The sequence below is a fragment of the Chinchilla lanigera genome, unplaced genomic scaffold (assembly GCF_000276665.1).
Source record: "Chinchilla lanigera isolate Chin_1 unplaced genomic scaffold, ChiLan1.0 scaffold00038, whole genome shotgun sequence".
Lineage (NCBI taxonomy): Eukaryota > Metazoa > Chordata > Mammalia > Rodentia > Chinchillidae > Chinchilla > Chinchilla lanigera.
This window is the reverse complement of record NW_004955439.1, coordinates 7,524,734-7,543,692: the sequence shown is the minus strand read 5'-3', so window position 1 is coordinate 7,543,692 and position 18,959 is coordinate 7,524,734. Positions and strand designations below refer to the sequence as shown.

The 18,959-nt window shown below is 44.8% G+C and overlaps 1 protein-coding gene and 1 pseudogene across 1 annotated transcript in view; one reads left to right on the top strand and one right to left on the bottom strand.

The window, feature by feature from the left end:
• Positions 1–18,959, bottom strand: part of Cnksr3 (CNKSR family member 3) — a gene marked incomplete in the record, with an annotated part of 92,047 nt that overhangs the window by 72,755 nt on the left and 333 nt on the right. The window contains 1 exon segment of the mRNA XM_005390557.2: positions 18,708–18,959. Coding sequence (XP_005390614.1) covers positions 18,708–18,759 — 52 coding nt within the window.
• The window catches only part of LOC102021393, a 99,410-nt pseudogene continuing 99,208 nt past the window's right edge, over positions 18,758–18,959 (top strand).

Here is an 18,959-nt window from a genome sequence, read left to right as displayed (position 1 = left end):
TCAAAATGATCATGAAAAGGGAACATTTTGAATGAGTTCAGGACATCAAAGCAGCAATGACAGCTCAACTGAAAACATGAAAGAGGGCTCCAGAACTGCTTCCTAAAATGGCAAGAGGGATGGGATGACCACACACACAAACTTTGCCCACAAAGGAAGGTCATTGGAAGACCCAAAGTCCTTCACCAGTTTCCAGCTACTTACAGGCACTTTAAAAGAGCCCTGTTGATCTCCACCCTCCTCCCTGCAACTCTCCACCTCACAGGAGACCCAACACAACTGAGCTCTTTCACTCACCAGCAAACATCATGCTGTCTCTTGCCTCCCAGATTTCTGCCAAGAACATTCTTTCCCCTGCTGTAGGCCTGGCTACCTCTTGTGCATCCCTGTCTCAACGTGGATACCCCTTCCTTCCTTCCCTTGCAGTTCCTGCTCTGGGATTCTGCGATGTCCTGTGGTTTAAATGCCTGTTCACTTGCCCTTACTCCACACCACTTGGTCAAAATTATCAAACAAACAAGGAGTTTTTCTTGTTCATTGCACTTAGGAGAAAGCATTACCAGTGACAGGTGCTCAATAAATATTTGATAAATGATATTTAAAGTTGATTGGTTTATCTCTAGTTGCATCAATTTTCCTGCTAACAATTGGCCTACACCCATGGGCTGTAACAGACATTATTTATGTACAATTGCCTGGCATTCTAGACGTTTTAGAAAAAATACAGTGGTAAATCATCATCAGTAAGAAATTCTTCCAAGTTTTTGGACCTGTCCATAAAAATCAAATCTACATAACTAGGTAAGCTATGGAATAATACAGAACCCAGATAGATAGCTATTCAATCTCATTTCCAAAGCAATGCAAGAAAAAAAAAATGGACAGAGAACTCTCCACTGTAGAAGCCACCAATACATAGCCATTCACTAAATGAATGGCTTTGTTAGCATTAAAGTAAGAGATTGCATAATCTACAGTGTCCTGTTACCCAGTTCAGGGAGGGCGCAGCATGTCCCAATTTATCAAATATCTAGTTACCGAACACTTTTCTATTACAAAAGTTGTTTACAGATTTTAAAAGAATTAAAATCAAATGCATTCCATGTTACATCATCCTGAGAGTACAACAGAACTGCGTTCATTCAGGAAGGGGCTTTTCACGTGGTTAGTTCTGCAGGACAGCAATTCCCCCTCCTCCCTTTTATTCTTAAATTCACTCTGCAGTCAGGTTTGTTCCCCTGCCAGTCCATCAGCACCACCTTGTCAAGCTCATCAATGACTTCCCCATAGCTAAATGCAACGGTGCATCATCCACCCGCCTCTCACTGACCTCACGGCAGTATTTGCCCAGCTGTCCTCTAACCTAACTCCCTCCTCTGAAAAGACCTTGTTCACTTGCCTTCAGCGCACCGCTCGATCACGTTTCCCACCTACCTATGGCAGCAACTTCACATCAATCTTTGCTAGTTGCTCATCTCCAAGATTCCTAAAGGGGCTCTGCCATGCCACAGATCTCATCTCTTCTCCACTCTCCCCACACTCATTTACTTGGTGTTACTCTCCCACCTCGCATATCATCGATACTCAGCTGGCCACTAACTTCCTCATTCTAGTATCAACATCCTCCATTAATCCCCGCTCGGCTAACTGTTACTGCAGATTTCAAACCCAGAGTTTCCCTCACCCACTTCTCCCTCACCCTGTCATCTTCAGTTCCTCACACCAGACATTTCTCCTACCAACATCCAGCCCCTCAGTGAATCCCACTGGCCTTTCAGAACACCCCGAGCAGGAGCACCTTTCACGGTCAAGCCCCCACCTGGTCAAGTATCATCTTTCATGTGATTGTTGCCATACCATTTGAATTGGTCACCTGACTTCCTCCTTGCACAGTCGCTATTACAATCTTAAAATGTACATGTGGTGTCACCCCTTAGCTCAAAGCCCTCCAACGGCTCTCCCAAACATTGTACTGAAGCCAAAGTATTTAACAGGATCTCAGAGACTTCACACCATGGACCCCAGTTCCTGCTGCCCTTTCCTCAGTCCCTCTGTGACAGTCACTGTGCCCCTCCTTGCCTCCTCAACAGGTTAGGTCCTCTGTCTCAGGGCATCTGCTCCTGCTGTTTTGTCTGCCAAAACATTCTTCCAACTGTCGGCCACAGTGCTCCCTGGAATCTTTCCCTGGTCCCCCAAGTTAAAGCTGCCTCTTCATCCTCTTCTCACTCCCATGTCTGGCCCTTTCCACAGCACAGGTCACATTTGAGCGCTGTGAGTGTCACTGTTTGTCCACCCCCACTAGAAGCTCAGCTCTGGGAAGACAGAAGCTATTGTCTATTTCGTTCACTGCTGTATTCTCAGCTCTTTGGACTGTGCCTGGCAGGTGCACAGTAGGTACTCAGTAAACCTGCACAATGGACATCAACCACCACCAGACTTGGTGGAAGAAGTGCCACTTCATGGGACACTCAAGTTCAGCAAGGAGAGACAAGAGTTAGAGTTAGATGGCTCCTAGTACGTTAGGGTGACATCACACCTCTTTGAGAACTCCATTTTCAAGTAAACTGGGTTGGTTTTAATTTACAAAGCAGAGGTGAGGGATTAGCAAGTGCTCATACAAATATCAAACCAGACCAAGCACATGAGAAAAGCAATCTATCATTTTATAGTTCATCCTACTAAATACAGAACTTGATGACTTTATATGTGAGAGATGATAGAAGAAATCTCATCCGCTTCTAAAGCTCAGTTGGGCCAACAATGAATAAGAAAAGAGGCTACATGCCTGTTAAAGAAGAATCTTCCACCTCCTTCCTTTAGCGCCAGGCCCTGCAGAGCCCTGCGCACCTTGGCTGGTCTACTCACCACTCACTTTGGCAACCCTTACCAGGCAGTAAAGTCAGGAAGCTTGTCACCCACCCATGCAGCTGCTACAACCAGCAATGTCAGCCACAACTGCTTAGCTCACTACACACCGGACAAGAGTTTAGGGATTGCTCCAGGATACATTTGGATTGACCAGCAATGCTTTTAGATTTCCATTTACCACCCTACAGCACCGTAATCCTCTGTATTTTATTTTGTGGGTCTGCGACTTAGGGAGCATTGCACATGAATGATTCAAGGTGTCACCTTCATGTATATTGCATCATTTCACACACAAGCTTGAGAACCCGCATTTCAGCTAACACTACCCTATTTTAGCACATTGCATGTGCCGAAATGTATGATATTTGCACCTCATTAAAACATGAGACAATCACAGAGCTGTAATGCAAAGAGCACTTTGTTTTCTTAAATGTTGGGATCAACCAACATGGTAGCATTAGGCAAGATGCATCAGTTACACCCCAGAACAGCTTTTTTCATTCGTTTGTTTGAAAATATGCTTAAGTAAAACATGAACATTTACAATATTAGAATCTGAATTTTAGCTGCAGCTTTACAATGTAAATTACAAGAATAATATAGGGAGGCATAATATGGAAATTAAATTTTAGCAAGAGCTTTAAAAATATAGGATAAAACTGACTATGTACTAAGAAAAGATAAAAGCTAACCTTTTTATTTGTCACAGTTTAAAAACTAATACATACTGGGGCATCACGTGATATTTTGATACACATATACACTGTGTAATGTTTAAATTGGGTTAAGCATCTTTTTTACTGATTATATAAAATAATGGGTTTTATTTTGGGAGACACACAGCTTTTGAGGTCAGTATCGATAAAGCATAAGGGGTGCTGCTCTTAAAAACACAAAGCAGATCTTCCCCCAGAACCTAACACATATCTAGTGATACAGCCACGCTGTCATGAGACCTGGACCTCAGAGTCCCCATATTAAGGCCACACTGAGGCCGACAGAGTGCTCCTGGTTTGCCCCTCTCTCTGCATCCTTTCTCACCTTTCTGCAGGCCTCTGCGCCAGCACACAGCCTCACAGAGGGCCTCCCGAAGGCCTCCCAGCTGGACTCTCACCACCACTCATGCTCCTGTCCAAGTCCTCCTCATCCACAGTTCTGTCAGTAACACCCCACCTTCCCAACCTCCGCATTATCTCCCTATTAAATTACCCACTAAATTCAGAACAAACTTCCTAAAAGTCAGGGCGTCACCAACAGTAGTTCGCACCCCACCTACAGACACTTACTTACCTGGTCACTTATCAAACACACAGTCCTCTGAGCTCCACCACAGCCAAAGACATCACCAGAATCTCTGAGGGTTAGGGCTAGGCAATGTCCAGTCCTGAACAGAAAGTATTACATCCCCTGAAATCTGAGCGCCAACACCTTAAATCTTGCACTCAGGCAGCACAACCTGACACATTTGGCTATGATGGACTAATATGCATCAAACCAACCCAGACACAGCTGATAAAGAAACGACCCAGATGGGCAAGCTGTTTGCAGGGCACAGAGAGCAGGTACGGCAGCTAGGACATGAGGGCCAACATCCTGGACAGAAGACATGCAGGTAAGCCCAACAGCCCCCAGCTTTTCCTTAAACCTAGCCTTCTCCCAAGCTTCTAGACAAGAGGCCAAACGGACGGCAGCCAGAGCTCTGGGTAGAGGAGAAACCACCTTGATTGCCTTAATACACACAAGTAAGGGAAGTGACTAATAAAGCCACTGGCAGGTCTCTACCTATGCAGGACCAGTGGGGCATTCTGGTGCATCTCCTTCTAGTCTGTCTAAAACATACAGTCACATAACTTCAGACTTTTACTGTATGAGAGAACTAGAACCTAAAAATACTAAGCGACTTCCCGAAGGTTCCATAATCTTTGTTAAATATATTTAAAAGTCTGTCTTTTGCCATTTGCCAAAGTCTCATCAAATATTTAAAAGAGAAACATATAATAGTCTCTCAAATGTTTTTGTTCACTGGTAAAATTACAAGTTATATTTAAGTGGACCCATTCAAACAACACTGTTAATCATATAACTTTTTCCCTTGTTCTGGGAACTTACTAAGCCGAATGTATGGTCCCTACCAAAGGGAGGGAAAGGGAGGGGTCAAGCTGTAGAATCAAATGTTTCTTCATTTGATCTCCATTTTCTTACTATGAAACCTTAGCTACATCAGAGATTGGGTTCTTTAACTCTAAAAAGAAGATGATAAAAGTGCCAGTGTCAAACAAGCATTGTGAGGACCGAATAAGAGAATTCAGAAAAGCCTTCACAAGAGCCGGACCCAGAGAGAATCTCAATAACTGTCCGCTGCTAACTGCTTGGCTCCCCGTGAAACTGCAGGCTTCCTGGAGACTGGCTCCAATTAAATCTAACCCACCTTCCTGTCCCTAGCATGAAGCAGAATAACTGGTACAAAAGAAAAAGAAAATCTACACTTTTTTAAAATTTTAAGCTTTTAAAAGACATCAATGATTGAAATAAAAATCTAATGAAGATTTCATAAAATGTCATTCATCATGAACATACATGCATGTGTATATGCATATATGGATGAGTGTATAATCTCAATGTATATATACATAATAGACATAGTCTATATACTCATACAGCAAACTGAAAGCTTATAATAATCCCTTGAGCCGGGCGTGGTGGTGCATGCCTGTAATCCCAGCACTCAGGAGGCTGAGGCAGGAGGATCACTGACAGTTCAAGGCCAGCCTCGGCTACAAAGTGAGCTCAAGGTCAGCCTGAACTGCATAGCGAGACCCTCTCTCAAAAAGACAAAAAAAAAATAATAATAATAACAGTAATAATAATAATCCCTCGGTTTTAGTGCAAAGCTTTGTACACTGTATTTTAGAGTGAACATTACTCCAATTTTAAGTACTCAACATACTGTTTTTCTTGTTAGTTTTGTTTGGTTTGCCAAGTCACAGCACAATAAAGATAGAAACAACCTGCAATCACCTAACAACAAAAAAATTCCAATAGGACCTCACAGACCAGCACCAAAATTTGAATGTATTTCCTATTTTTGACCGCACGTGAATATTCAAAACGAGCCCCTGCAATGAGGAAAGATAAATAAGTCATTTATAGAAACGTGGATCCATCCTGAGATCATAACATCAAGCAAAAGAAGTCAGACACACAAGCTTAAATACTACACTTCTTCTCATGAGAAACCCAAAATATAACTCAAGAGCAAAATAAAAGATAGACCACAGGAAGTAAGGAGAGAGAGAGACCTTTTTCAAAGGGGAAGTGGATCAAGACAGGGAGGAAGCAGGGAAAGGAGGGAGGGGGGATGAAAAAAAATTAAGATGTGTGATGTGTATGTACCAACGCCACACAGAGTGCAAACACTGCACTGCAAACAGGTACTAGTAAAAAATAAAATAAGAAGGAGCTCTTGCCAGAGGCTGATGCTCCACAGCCAATACTGCACAAGTGAACTTGATCAGGAGAATCCAGGTCGTTGTGTTCACACTGGACAGAACCCAGTGATCTGCTAGGTCCTTTAAGGGATCAGCATTTGTGGCACAGCAATACCTAAGTGGAACGGTACCTCATAATTCTAGAAATAATGGAATTAGATTAGTGGCAAAATGTGATTACAGGTTAATAAACAACTTATTAAATGCTGATGAATTATCGTGTAGCCAATTTTATTCACATCTGGCAGGTACACTTGTCACTAGGATAACTAACACCCATCACTGGCTGTTCACAGAGGTATTGCTAGTTGGCCCACAGTATGTTTTGTTTGATATAAGCCAAAATATCTATAGATAGTTTTTCTAAAAACTGGGAAATATCACATGGACGCTGAGCTTCATTTGAAAACAACATAAAACAACCAAAGTTCAAAGACCTGGAAACAACAGGTCTATGTTGAAAACACAGGTTTTCAAAGACCTGGAAACAACAGGTTTTATGTTGAGAACAACATAAAACAACCAAAACTCAAAGACCTATTCCTTTGGGTTTGCCAGTCTTGACAATACTGTCTCGCTTGCCCCGACACTTCCATTTCTGAGTCTGACTGGCCCCTCCAGCATCCAAGTTCGCTACCCCTGTTCCAAGTCATAGCATCATCCCAGCATTCTGCATCTACTTCTGTAATGTCCTTTTCATTCCCTTGCCTTTGGTGAGCTGTAGGGCTCTCCCATTCTCTCTGCAATGATCCGATATCTGCAAATGGAGACCAAGAGAGTTTTTCCCCTTGAAGTGCAACCTATTTGCCACTCCGAGTATTCTTCCTTCCTGGTTTTTCCCCCCTCATTCCTCCTTACAACTCCATACAACTTTGTTCAAAGCCAAAACCTGAGAGCTAAGTGAGAAAGAACAACTGTCAACTCTCTTCTCAAAATGGAGGGAAAAGGTGTTACATTCTGCTCCTCCATTTCAATAAGGCCTGGAAATTCCACACAAAACCTAAACAGGTCCCTTTAGACCCATGAAACACGCTCCTCTCTGTGGGTTGTCCGGAGGCCAGGCACTCACAGAGGGACCAAATAAAAGGATGTCTGGACGCGGGACTGAGCAGCTGGCCGGGAGCCTGGGGAATAACAGTTTTAACCCTTCCCTGCCTATTCTGCGGAAAAAGTACTTATGAACCAAGCCATATTAACTCATCTATTTAAATGTGTCGCAACTGTCCCTATCAGGAAAGTTTTCTTTTCTGCTTAGTCATTTTGCATCAGCTAAAAACCAACTGTTGGCAAGACTTGTCGGGAGAGTCTGACTCCTGTCATTAATTTCTGAACATTCCATATGAGTGTACAGACCCCTCGTCCTCCGACGTCAGCACCAGCATCACCTGAGGATCGTGTTAAAACACAGCTTCCCAGCTGGATCCTAGCTCCAGTTTCTGATGCTGTGCATCTGAGCTGGACACCAAGAACTTACATATCCACGTATCTAGGTGATTCTGATGCTGGGAAGGATGCTCAAAGGCAACAGAGATGGTCGGTCAGGAGGCACCACCTGCATGTAGCTGGGAAAGTTTCTTGCAAAGTTCAGGCTAAACCATCAGGGCTCCGGTCCCCTATTTATAAGTGCTCTTTAAGTTTCCCTATCCCTTGGGGTGAGCAGATTGCTATTCAGATCCAATCAAGAATGAAGACCTTCTCTATCTCCAAGAAAGACCTTTCTTTATAGATCAGTTTTACAGGAAGTCCTTCAAGTTGGCCTGGGGGTGTCTACAACCAAATCACTTCATCTCATATGTCGCCGGACATCTCACTAGCAAAAAATGTTTGTTTACTACTTATCTTTTTGCTGTACTCTAGATAGAAGGTAGGTTCTTACACATGTTAGGCAAGTGCTCTACCAGGAGCTACATCCCCAGCCTTTTGTATTTTATTTTGAGACAAGGTATCACTAAGTTATGCGGGATAGAGTCAAACTTGTATCTCTCCTGCCTCAGCCTCCTAAGTAGCTGGGCTTACAGTGTGCACCATCATGCCTGACTCTGACGTTTTTCTAAGTATTTATTATTAATTTTAAGCATCAGTGTAGTTGGAGCCATATTTCAAAATGCTGCTCACAGACCTGTCATCTGTTCAGGGTTAGTGGAGACTCCAGTGGAATCTGCGTTAAGATGGTGCTGACAGCCCCAACAGGTGCTACAGGGAGTGAGGTCCACCCCGCGCACTGAGCCAGCCTTCTCTGGCTCACAGATCAGATTCCAGCTGCTATGTCAACTTGATTCTCTCAAAGACACTGTGATTCTAAAAGCACTCTGAGAACGTGCGTGACTGTTCAATTATGCACATTTAAGGAAAGCTGGAAACATAGAGACACATGCACACGTGCACATCCACTCCCGAACCCCAAGGTTTTCCCCTCTGCAGGTCTCTGGAAAGAGGAAATAGAATGTTTCCTTTCACTAAGAGGCTTTCCTCAGGAGAGCATGATGCAGATTGCGATAATCACTGCCTCTTCTGATAGATAACACGTAGGGGTTTTCCTCCAACGGGACTGACAGGAGTCACCCAAGAGGGGGCCTAGAAGCAGGTGTGTGCAGTGGGAAAAGCTCCAAGAAAATTCTGCCACAAGCCTACCCACCTGCCTACCCACCAGAGGTGACACACCAAGTGTTAATAAAAGTGTCCAACTCTCCCTTGCTGAGAATTTCCCAAAATATCATCTATGCCACCAAAATGGTTATATTTTCCGAAGTAAAAATTAGGACGATCCATCCACAGAGCCAAATATTTTAAGTAAGATCTGCCAGTTCCAGTTACTCAAATATTTTTAAAAGTTTTCAGATACAAAGCTTCCTAATTTTACCACCTATTGATCCGCAATCAAAAGAACCACTTTGTCCTCATAAACACAACTGCATGTGCCCTTCTGGTCCCAGGTTAAAAACTGTTCAATTAGCCGTCTGATGTCAAAGAAAACAAACCAGGCTAAGTCCACTTTCACAAAAACCCTATTCATGGATGAAAGCACAGCTTCAGAAACTGTAGCTCCAGCAAAAACTGCCAGAAAAGAACAGTGACGTGAGCGAAGCATGTGAAGGCGAAATGACAGTGCGCTCTCTATTTTAGACCACCATCACGCACGGCCGGGGGTGATCAGGGGTTGGGGGGACTCTCCTGACTCCAGCTGGAAAGAAAGAAACAGGCATCCCAGCTTCAGATATGATTTTTAAACTACTGAGGGCTGAAGCTATGGATGCACCAACTGTACTGGGTCTTGGTTTCACAAAGGCTGGAAGCACCAGCACCTTAGTCCAAGACACTATCACCTGCAGAGCACTGCCACACCTTCCAGCCCTGAAGTCAGAGCGACCTTCCAAAAACACAGGTCAGATAATATCCTTTCTCTGCTTGCCATCAGACAGCAACTGCAAATGCATGACCATGACTCACAAGACCTATATGATCTAGCCACTTTGTCTCTCCCACTCTTTCTCCACCCTTGCTCTACATGACTCCACACTTCCTTTTCTCAAACCCTTCGATCTCTATCATACCACAGGGCCTTTGCACAAGCTATTCTCTCTCCTACAACACTGGCCTTCATAGTTGTCCCATGGCCAGTTCATTCCTACCATTTATGTCATTATCTCGGAAAGGCTTCCCTATTACTCCATCCAAAGAAGCCTCTGACCTCTGCACATCTCTGCTTGTTTTCTTCTTTACATGCATCAGTCACAGATATTTTCTGGTTCACATGTCTTGTTCCCGTTTGTCACCACACACACACACACACACACACACACACACGTACTACACTAAAGCTAAGATGCAGCTAGATCACTGCCTGCAGACCACTACCAGATCCCTGCACCTGGAACATCTGGCACATAGTAGGTCCTCCAGAACCAGTCAGCCCCCCACATGCAGTTTCCCCATTAACAGATTCAACTGACCACAGATCAAAAGTATTCAGAAAAAAACTTTGTCTGTACTGAACGTGTACAACTTTTTACTCTTGCCACTGTCCCCTAAACAATACAGTATAGCAGCTATTTACATAGCACCTACTTCGTACTATACAAGTAATCACATGATGATTTAAAGTTTACGGGAGGATGTGGGTCAGTTATACACAAACACCTCACCATTTCATATAAGAAACTAGAGCATCTGAGGGTTTTGGTATTGGAGAGGGGTCCTAAAATCAACCCTTGTAGATACTGGGATGCTGCACCTGATGAATGGATGAAGGTAATGTTTCTTTTTACTTCAGGGCAGGATTTGTTACCAAGGTAAATACTCCTGCTACTCCTGCTTTCCTAAAGAGCTACTGCTAAATCTTTACATGACACCGCCTTCCTCTAGGACCTACAGGGTCCTCAAAAGGAAGGTGGGGAAGTGCCGAAGGGAACTGTGAGAAGACAGAAGATGAAGTCCATTTAATTCACCTTCTGTGCACCAAGAATAGGGGGGAGAATTTTCAGGAATTATTATTAGGCACATGAAAACAAATAATCAGTCATAATAGAGTCAAATATTTCTTAAAATAGTAACGTGACTGTACCACAAGTTCACTTGCAGGTGTTAGGAGTAAATCAATACATTGAACACTTATACGCCACACATAAGGCAAGGTGTTTCCCTATCTTATCTGGTCTTTTTCTAACTATAATCCTGTGAGTAGGTCATGATCAGTCCCATTTTATAGAGGAAAAAACTGCAAAGACAAGTTTGAAGAAGGTGCATACTCAAGCTTTCAAACCCCTTTATATGAGAAACAGAATTTGAATCTAGTTCTATTTTTTTCCAGAACCCATGTACCACTCAGTAGAGCTGCCTGATACTCCCTTCCAAAGCAGCTGAATGAATACGCTGAGAGGAATCAAAGGCAAGCAGCAAATGGGGCCATAAAAATTGTCAGGGTTGTTTAAACAAGGTAAATGTATGCATGTGTGTGTGTGTGACTCTGCCTAATAGAAATGCTAACTGCATCTCAGAGACAAGGAATTTGCATTAAAAATAAAAATTGGACTAAGAAAGTCAAAAAGAGAAACAATCCATTCCATCACTGAGCTGCCTTCTGAAACTACAAAACAAGAAATTTCAATAAATAATTCATGATCCATGTCCCAACTGCTAAAAAATCAAGTTTCAAACATCTAGGATCCTGCAGAAGAAGTGTAGTTTAGTCACAGGAATGTGTCCTGTGACTGTTTTAGATTCTGAAGGAACGATGAAGAAAGACAAAAGCTCCTTGAAGTTGCTCCTTGCCACACCTGCTGATCAGAAAGGAACTAGAAGGCGCCCACCTTGGTTACAAGAGGAACAGGGTGCAGACAGAACAAGCGAGCAGAAACCTGTGCAGCCTGGTCCCAGCTCCCAGACTTCGGGCTCAGACAACTCATTTCACTTCCAAAGACCTCAGTTCCGCTCCCAGGCAGTGGAGAGGCATGGGAGCTGGGCAGCTGTGGGCCCGTGGAGAGGAAGACGACAGCAAGCCCCAAATGCTCCAAAGAGCTGGTAGGAACAAAACTCCACTGAGTCACTTAAAGCCTAGATGATGCCTAAGCCAGGATAAAAACTCCAGAAAGAGCAGGAAGTACAATAAAAATGGGAAGTGGGGTAAGAACACAAATGTCCCCGAGCACAGCCAGCTAGGATGGTCAGAGAGAGAGGCAGGGATACAGGCATAGGGGACTGAATGCGGTGAATGCGAAGAAAAGCACATCTGCCAGATGAGGCCAGGCAGGAAAAGGTCTCCTCCCCATATCCACGGATACAGGACTGGAACACCCCAGTCTGGCACAACACGAACTTCCAAATTTTGAAAATTTCCTGGGTATTATTCCTGAAGTGACATTCAGTGTCACTTCCCATCAGCAATGTAATCTCCTTCCAAAATCAGCCAGACGTGGTAAACCCCAGGCAGTCACAGCCTATAGGACAATGTGACCGGCCAAAAGCCCATCCTGTCTTCCCAAGTCCAGCTGAGTATCCCCAAAACAAGCTTCAACCACAGTGACCACAGACCTCCCCCTGGGCTCTCCTCCTTACTACTTCTATTAATGAACTTTTTTTAAGTTTTTTTTTTGTTTTTTTTTTTTCTTTTTTAGTTGTTATGAGACCTCTTCAAGTCCCAAGGGACCCGTAAAAAAATCTCAGGGGAAATGTTTCATTTGGTTTGCTAAGAATGAACTGATGCTGTTGCTAGGTGATGCTTATAAATATAAGCACACGCCCCCAGATTGCTCTTCTGGTTTAATGAGTGGCCAAGCCAAGCATCCTCAAATTTAAGTGCCATTACTCCTGAACTTAAGTAAAATAGATTTAGCACATGTCCAATCAGATAGCCCAATACTACAGTAGCAAGACCTACCAGCAAAGTGTGGGAACACGTTCAAAGCTATATCTTAAAACAGGGCCTCTAAAACTCTAACGGGTGCATGAATCACCAGGGGATCTTGTTAAAAAGCAGATGGTGATTTAACAGACGTGAGCTTTTCATCTCTAATAAGGCTCTAGGTGAGGCCCAAGCTGCAGGTCATGGACCAGGTGCCAGAGAGGGGTTAGCAATGGACCTCAAGAGTCTTTCTTAATGCCATGCGCACTGAAAGGCCAGTTACTATTTAAAAAAAAAAGTTGAAGAAATATGGTTTGAATTGATTTACCAGAGAAAGTTCATGATATGAACAAAACACATTTATAATCAAGAACCTTCCAGATCTACTGCGAGTCCAGTCCTCTGACTGGTTGGCAACTGGAAGAAAATTTCTTTTCCACAGACTGGTTGGTGCCCCTGGATGGTTGGAAGCTTCCTCATGACAGACCTAACTGCTCAGCAAGAACAATTTATGTCCAGGAGCTACAGGATAAAAGAAGAGGAAGCAATAAAAGCATGAGTAGCGATTTATGGAGAGCTTACATCAGATCACACAGTCAGAGGTAGAGCGGCGAGGCAAACCCATCCTAACTCCTAAACCCAAGCTTCCAAACCCCAAGCTTTGCCATCGCAGGTCAGGTATGGCAGAGATGAAGCGGTGCAGTAGGAGGGCACTACCAGTTGCACCATCACCCGTGAATATGGGCCCTTCAGCCAATCTCCTCTTACTACCTCAATTTCTTGAATACGGTACATTCACCTCGTTTGGGTTTTCTGAGAATTAAGTGAGGAAGTCTAAACCAAGCTTGAACAGCATATATGCTTCAATCCAAGTTTTTCCATTATTATGACTAGGACAATTTGAAGTTGCAGATAGAGCACAGTGATAGAGCACCTGCCCCTCCTTCTTGAGACCCTGAGTTCTACCCCTGGCACTATAAGAAAATTTAAAATATAAAATAACAAAAAAAGGAAGATGAAAAAACTTTATAGCTAAAGTTCAGGAGATACAGTAGAATTGGGAATAGAGTGAAATATGGAGTTTTTTTTAATCTGTGGCCAACTGGTAGAGCTATAAGAGCTAAAAGAAAAGGACCTTCTCTTTATTGTGATCACAGAAGCTTAAAAGAAAAGGGTATCCCTGAAATTGCGATCAGGATGATGAAAACTGGCCCTGTAGAACAGGGGCGCAGAGAGCTTCATAGTGTGTTATGGTTTGTGTCTAGATGACCCCTCAAACCTCATGTGCTCATAGCTGGGGCTTTGCGGACTGACTGGGTCATGAGTGTATGATACTGGATTAGTGCACCGAGTGATACAGCATAGTTCTGGGTGTGAGGGATGGATTTACTGACTTCACTCTGGATGTGGATGGCACCAACCAACAGGCGTATAGCTTGGGTAAAATAAAACAAAAAAGAAAGAGAAGGTTCGCTGCTTCTTGCCTGCAGTTCTGCCATGCCACCCTTCATTGGAGCCAGCCAGCTATGGACTGAACCTTCTATACACTGTAAGCTAAAACACTGTAAATCTTCCTTATCTAACTTGTGGCTATCAGGTATATCTCCCAGCAACAGAAATATAGCTAAGCTATAGTGGAGGGTAGTACACTGTAGTTGACCCACAGTGTATAGGATCTCTACAGTTAACACAGAAACCCAGCCCCTCCATGAGCACACAGTGAGGTACGTTAGGACTGCCAATAGGCCATGTACTGGCCACCGTTACAGGGCAAGAGCAATGCTCACGGCCAGTTAGGAGGGGGGTCGAACGCCTTGAATCCAACAGGTTCCGCCTTTGAAGAAAAACAGTGTCCTTACTTCTGGCTGTAAGTGGGGAAGGTCAGAAGCTGGCCAGACACTTCTGCTCTGGGACGAAAGCTGGGTTTTACAGATGTGCTTACTCAGCAACACAGAGACAGAGCTGATCAAGGCCAGTGGTAAGCGGAGCTGCTGGGACAAAGCAGCTCCCCTTCCTGCTTGGAGAGCACACTCCCCAGCGGCCTGTGAGCAGAAGCCAGGTTACTGGCTACCCACAGTAGCCAGATTACAAAACTCCTGCTACTTCAATCAAGTTCAGAGGCACAAACCTTGGAAAAGTTAAGGTTTTGACCTGACAAAACTGGAATAAAGGTATAGCACTGTATTTCTAAAACAGAGCTGGCTTTTGAGCACTCTAAGAAGGAACTTGTGGCATGCATCCTGCTTTGAGGGCCGATCCACGAAAGTTAATACATGTAAATTCCTGTACAGGAGAGCCTACCTACTACATACCAATGTCTATTCTCCCCTTCCTCCTTACTCACCAAACTCCAGTTTTTATCAAGGCCACAACATACCCAACTGAAAAAAAAAAGACAACGACCAGCTTCCCTTACAGCATGAAGTGGCCACTTCTGACAGCGAAGGTGGAGGCCACTTCACCTGATGGAGCTTCTCACAGCACTAATTAAAGGAGAAGGCTTGACTGTCACCACTCTTCTGTCCTCCACAGTCTCCTTTCTCCTACCTGGAACAGAAATGCAACACTCGGGAAGAGCAGCCATTCCATATCCAGGCCGACAGGATGAACGTCACATGTTCTGTCACATGCTAGGAATGACAGTTCTGCTTCCCTTACAAAAGAAAACTAAAACTACCATTTGGTTAATCCAAAGGGTTTTCTATTATGTGTGACTGAGTCTACATGTTGTAGAAGATCATTTGTTTTACAAAGCTTTTACTGAGTTATCTGGCTAACTGCCACGAACTATGAATTAATTTGATTATAAATAATTTTGTGGCACACACAGAACATGATGAAGAAGATATACATAGGGATGGCTTCCACTAAAGATCAAATCCAGGAGGTCCATTTGTAAGTGTGAAGATTCTCAGTGCGGTCTAGGCGTGGCCTGAGAAGAGGGCGGGAAGTGAAACCTAACCACTTGGGGTCAAATGCTGCTCTGCTACTTGCCAGCTGGGTGACAATGGCCGAGGTACTTAACCTGTGCCTCAGTTTACTCAACTGCAAAATGTAAATAACATTTCCTACCTCAAAGGGTGGTTATTTACACAATGCTCGGGCCTCTGCCTGATATACTGAAAATACTTACATCTATTAATATTATGGTAAAACTGGTGATAGTGTAGCTAAAGATTAATAACAAGAGCCAGAGAAATTAATATATCCTGCACACAGCAACTTTTCTAAGGCAGGAGTCTGTCTCATAACACCAGCATGAGCTCAGGCTACAGACGTGGTCAGGTTCAGTTAATTTTTAACCTCAGGCTTCCTACAGATCATTTTAAATCTTGAGCTCATAATTATCATATGCATAGTCAAGCAATACTAACAGTGGCAAAATCTGCATAAAGAGCTGTTTATCATGGGGACATAGTTCTCAAATGGGGGTTGGGCACAGAGATTAGCAAAGACAGCCAAAAATAGTCCCATAAGCTAAGGAGTTTGCATAAGTCCATAGTTTATTGAAAAGTCAATACCTGGACGTCATGATGATGAGAAACTTTTAAATACTGTGTTATACAATCTGGAAGAATATGGCCTCTTATTATCTAAGAGTTAGCCATGCACTTCTTCCTTTTATCTTTTTTTAGATTTTCACACAGAAAGTATCCAGGTCTTTCTAAGAGGCTGTAAGGAAGGGTCCAAAAGGGCACAGGCATTTTGTGTGAAGCTGCCAGGTACTAGCCACAGGGAAGTAACCTAGTATCAAATGTACTGAGGCGACCACAGTTGCTTTTTCAGGTCAACAGAAAACTTTTCCTAGATGAAAGCAATCTCAACTAAGCCATCACAGTGAAGGAACTAGATACCAAAAACATGTTTTAATTTGCTCTTCCTTTTAAATGTTAAACAAATACAACAGGATGTGAATTTACACTTGTCCTTTCCCAATCCCTAAGGGGACCAAAACAGAAAAAAAAGGCACAAATCTTGAGGGTGTGAAGATCTCACTCCATAATCTTCCTGTGTGCCTGTCACCATCTTTCCAGTTGTACATTATCAAGTAGACCAGCAGAGGCTTGGCACAGCTAAGGAGTGATAAGACGTAGTAACCCTTTCTTTACTCCAGTGCAGTACCGTCCAATACAATCAGAATGGAAGCCACAAAGTAAGCACTGAGCAGCTATAAATTTTAGGGCCCATACTTAGAAGGGAGAAATACACAGGTGATGCTAGTCCTGGTAACAAATGTTATTTTATTAAATATACCAAAATATAATTTCAATATGTCATGAACATAAAAATCATGACTAAGATATTTCACATTCTTTTTTCACACCAAGTCTTCAGATGTCCTGTGTATCTCCTACTTAGAGTATGTTGCGATTCTGACTAGTCGCATTTTTTTTTTCTTTTTTGCAGTACCGGGGATCAAACTCATGACCTGACGCTTGCCAGGCAGGCACTTACACCACTGAGCTATATCCCCAGCCCTGACTAGTTGCATTACAAGGACTCAAGAGTTAATGTGGGCATCCGCCCCCAGACTGGACAGAACAGCTCTGGAGCTCAACAGGTGCTAACTTTTAACCTTTATTTCTGTGGCCTCACTTACAGGTACAAAAGACCAAATCAGCCTCAGCAAGTTGCTAGCTAGCTAGGGAAGACTTCATTTTAATCCAAGGTATGGATATAGATGTATTTTACGTCAACGGGGCACTGGCAATGCTATTTACTGTTAACCCCCTACTCAAGGAGGGTATATTCCTTCCTTTCCCCTAGAAGAGCAGGAAATGGTCAGACATACCCACTGATACACCCCACATGCCTGGAACACTCCATTCCAGTAGCGGTCTACGACCAGAGCCACCGGCGCCGGCATGAGAAATGAGATGATCCGTTTTCATTATGCTGCAGCCATGGGTGAGACAGGTTGAAAGGTGACCTGCGCTCACCAACAGTACCTACCTCACAGGCCTACCTTGGTGACCAGGGCAAGAACACAGAGTCAGCGCTTAGCACACTGTGAATGAAGCGCTATACAATTGTGGTTATTATTACTGACAAGGGACACCGTACTCACCTGAACGAGCAGACAGAAAGGGAAGAAAATAGTAACTTGAAATGGACAGATGCTGAAGTGGGGAGGGCGAGGCCCTGAAAATACACTCGTTGGTCTTGGTGTACTTGGTTCCCTTGGAAGAGTACAGAAAGGACTAAGTTGCCCTCTAGCACTTTCCCTGGGACTCTTGGGAGACACTAAATTGAAAAGTAAGCAAGACAGCTAGGAGTACAAACTCCTACCCCGGCCCACCCGCCCATCACCCACTCACCCACGGCGTTTCCTCCTGCCAAAGACTGTACAACTCAAAACTGGCTTAAAACGCATTTCTCCTCCCCAGTGTTTAAATGTGGCCCGAAAAAGCTGCGCCACCGGGGGTACCAACGACTCCCCAGGACTCCTGACTCTCTCGAGGATTCTCACCGGCACGGATGCCACAGCGCCGGCTCTTGGGGAGCCTTCTCCAGCCAAAACAGACAGGCTCAGCCGGCCGCCGAGTCTCCCTCTACCTGTCCAACCACCCCGTCACGCCTGCAGACTGCCGGGGCGGCCCGCATTTACGAGGTCCAGCGGGAGTCGCCCACACAAAGGCTCCTTGTGCCCAGCGCTGGCGAACTGGCAGCCAGGTCGCCGGGTACCCCCGAGAGAGGACAGGGAGGGCATCCCTCACGCCGGAGCGCCGAGGCCCGAGCCCCGCACCCCCGGCGCTCAAACTCCACAGAAGCGTCACCCCCGCTCCCTGGTTTAAAGACAGGGCTCCCCTGAGCTTGTCACAAAGCACAGCCCCGGAAGGAGCGGCTCGGAGCAGGCACAGGAGGCAGGGGCGCACTCGGCAGAAGTTTGCATTGTCCCCGCGGCGCTCGCACCGCGCCTGGCCCGCAGGAGGGGCTGGGCGCCCCCTTCCGCAGCCCCTGCTCCCTCCAGCCCCAAGGCGAGAGGACGCCGGGGCCCCCTCTGGCCCGCTCACCTCGAGTCCAGTCCACGACTTGTTTGGGGGTCCACTTGGTCACGGGTTCCATGGTAAACGGCGTCGCTTCCCGCTGGGCTAGGGAGGCGGCGGTCAAGCGCGGGTCACTCCGTCAAGGCTGCATGGCCGCGGTCAGCGGGTCATCCTGGCCGGCCGCCCGCACACGGGACAGCTGTGCGGCTGCTCCTCCAGCTGCCCCCGTCCAGCTGCGGTTCCTCCGCCTCCTCCGCGGGCCGCCGCCGGGAGCGCGGG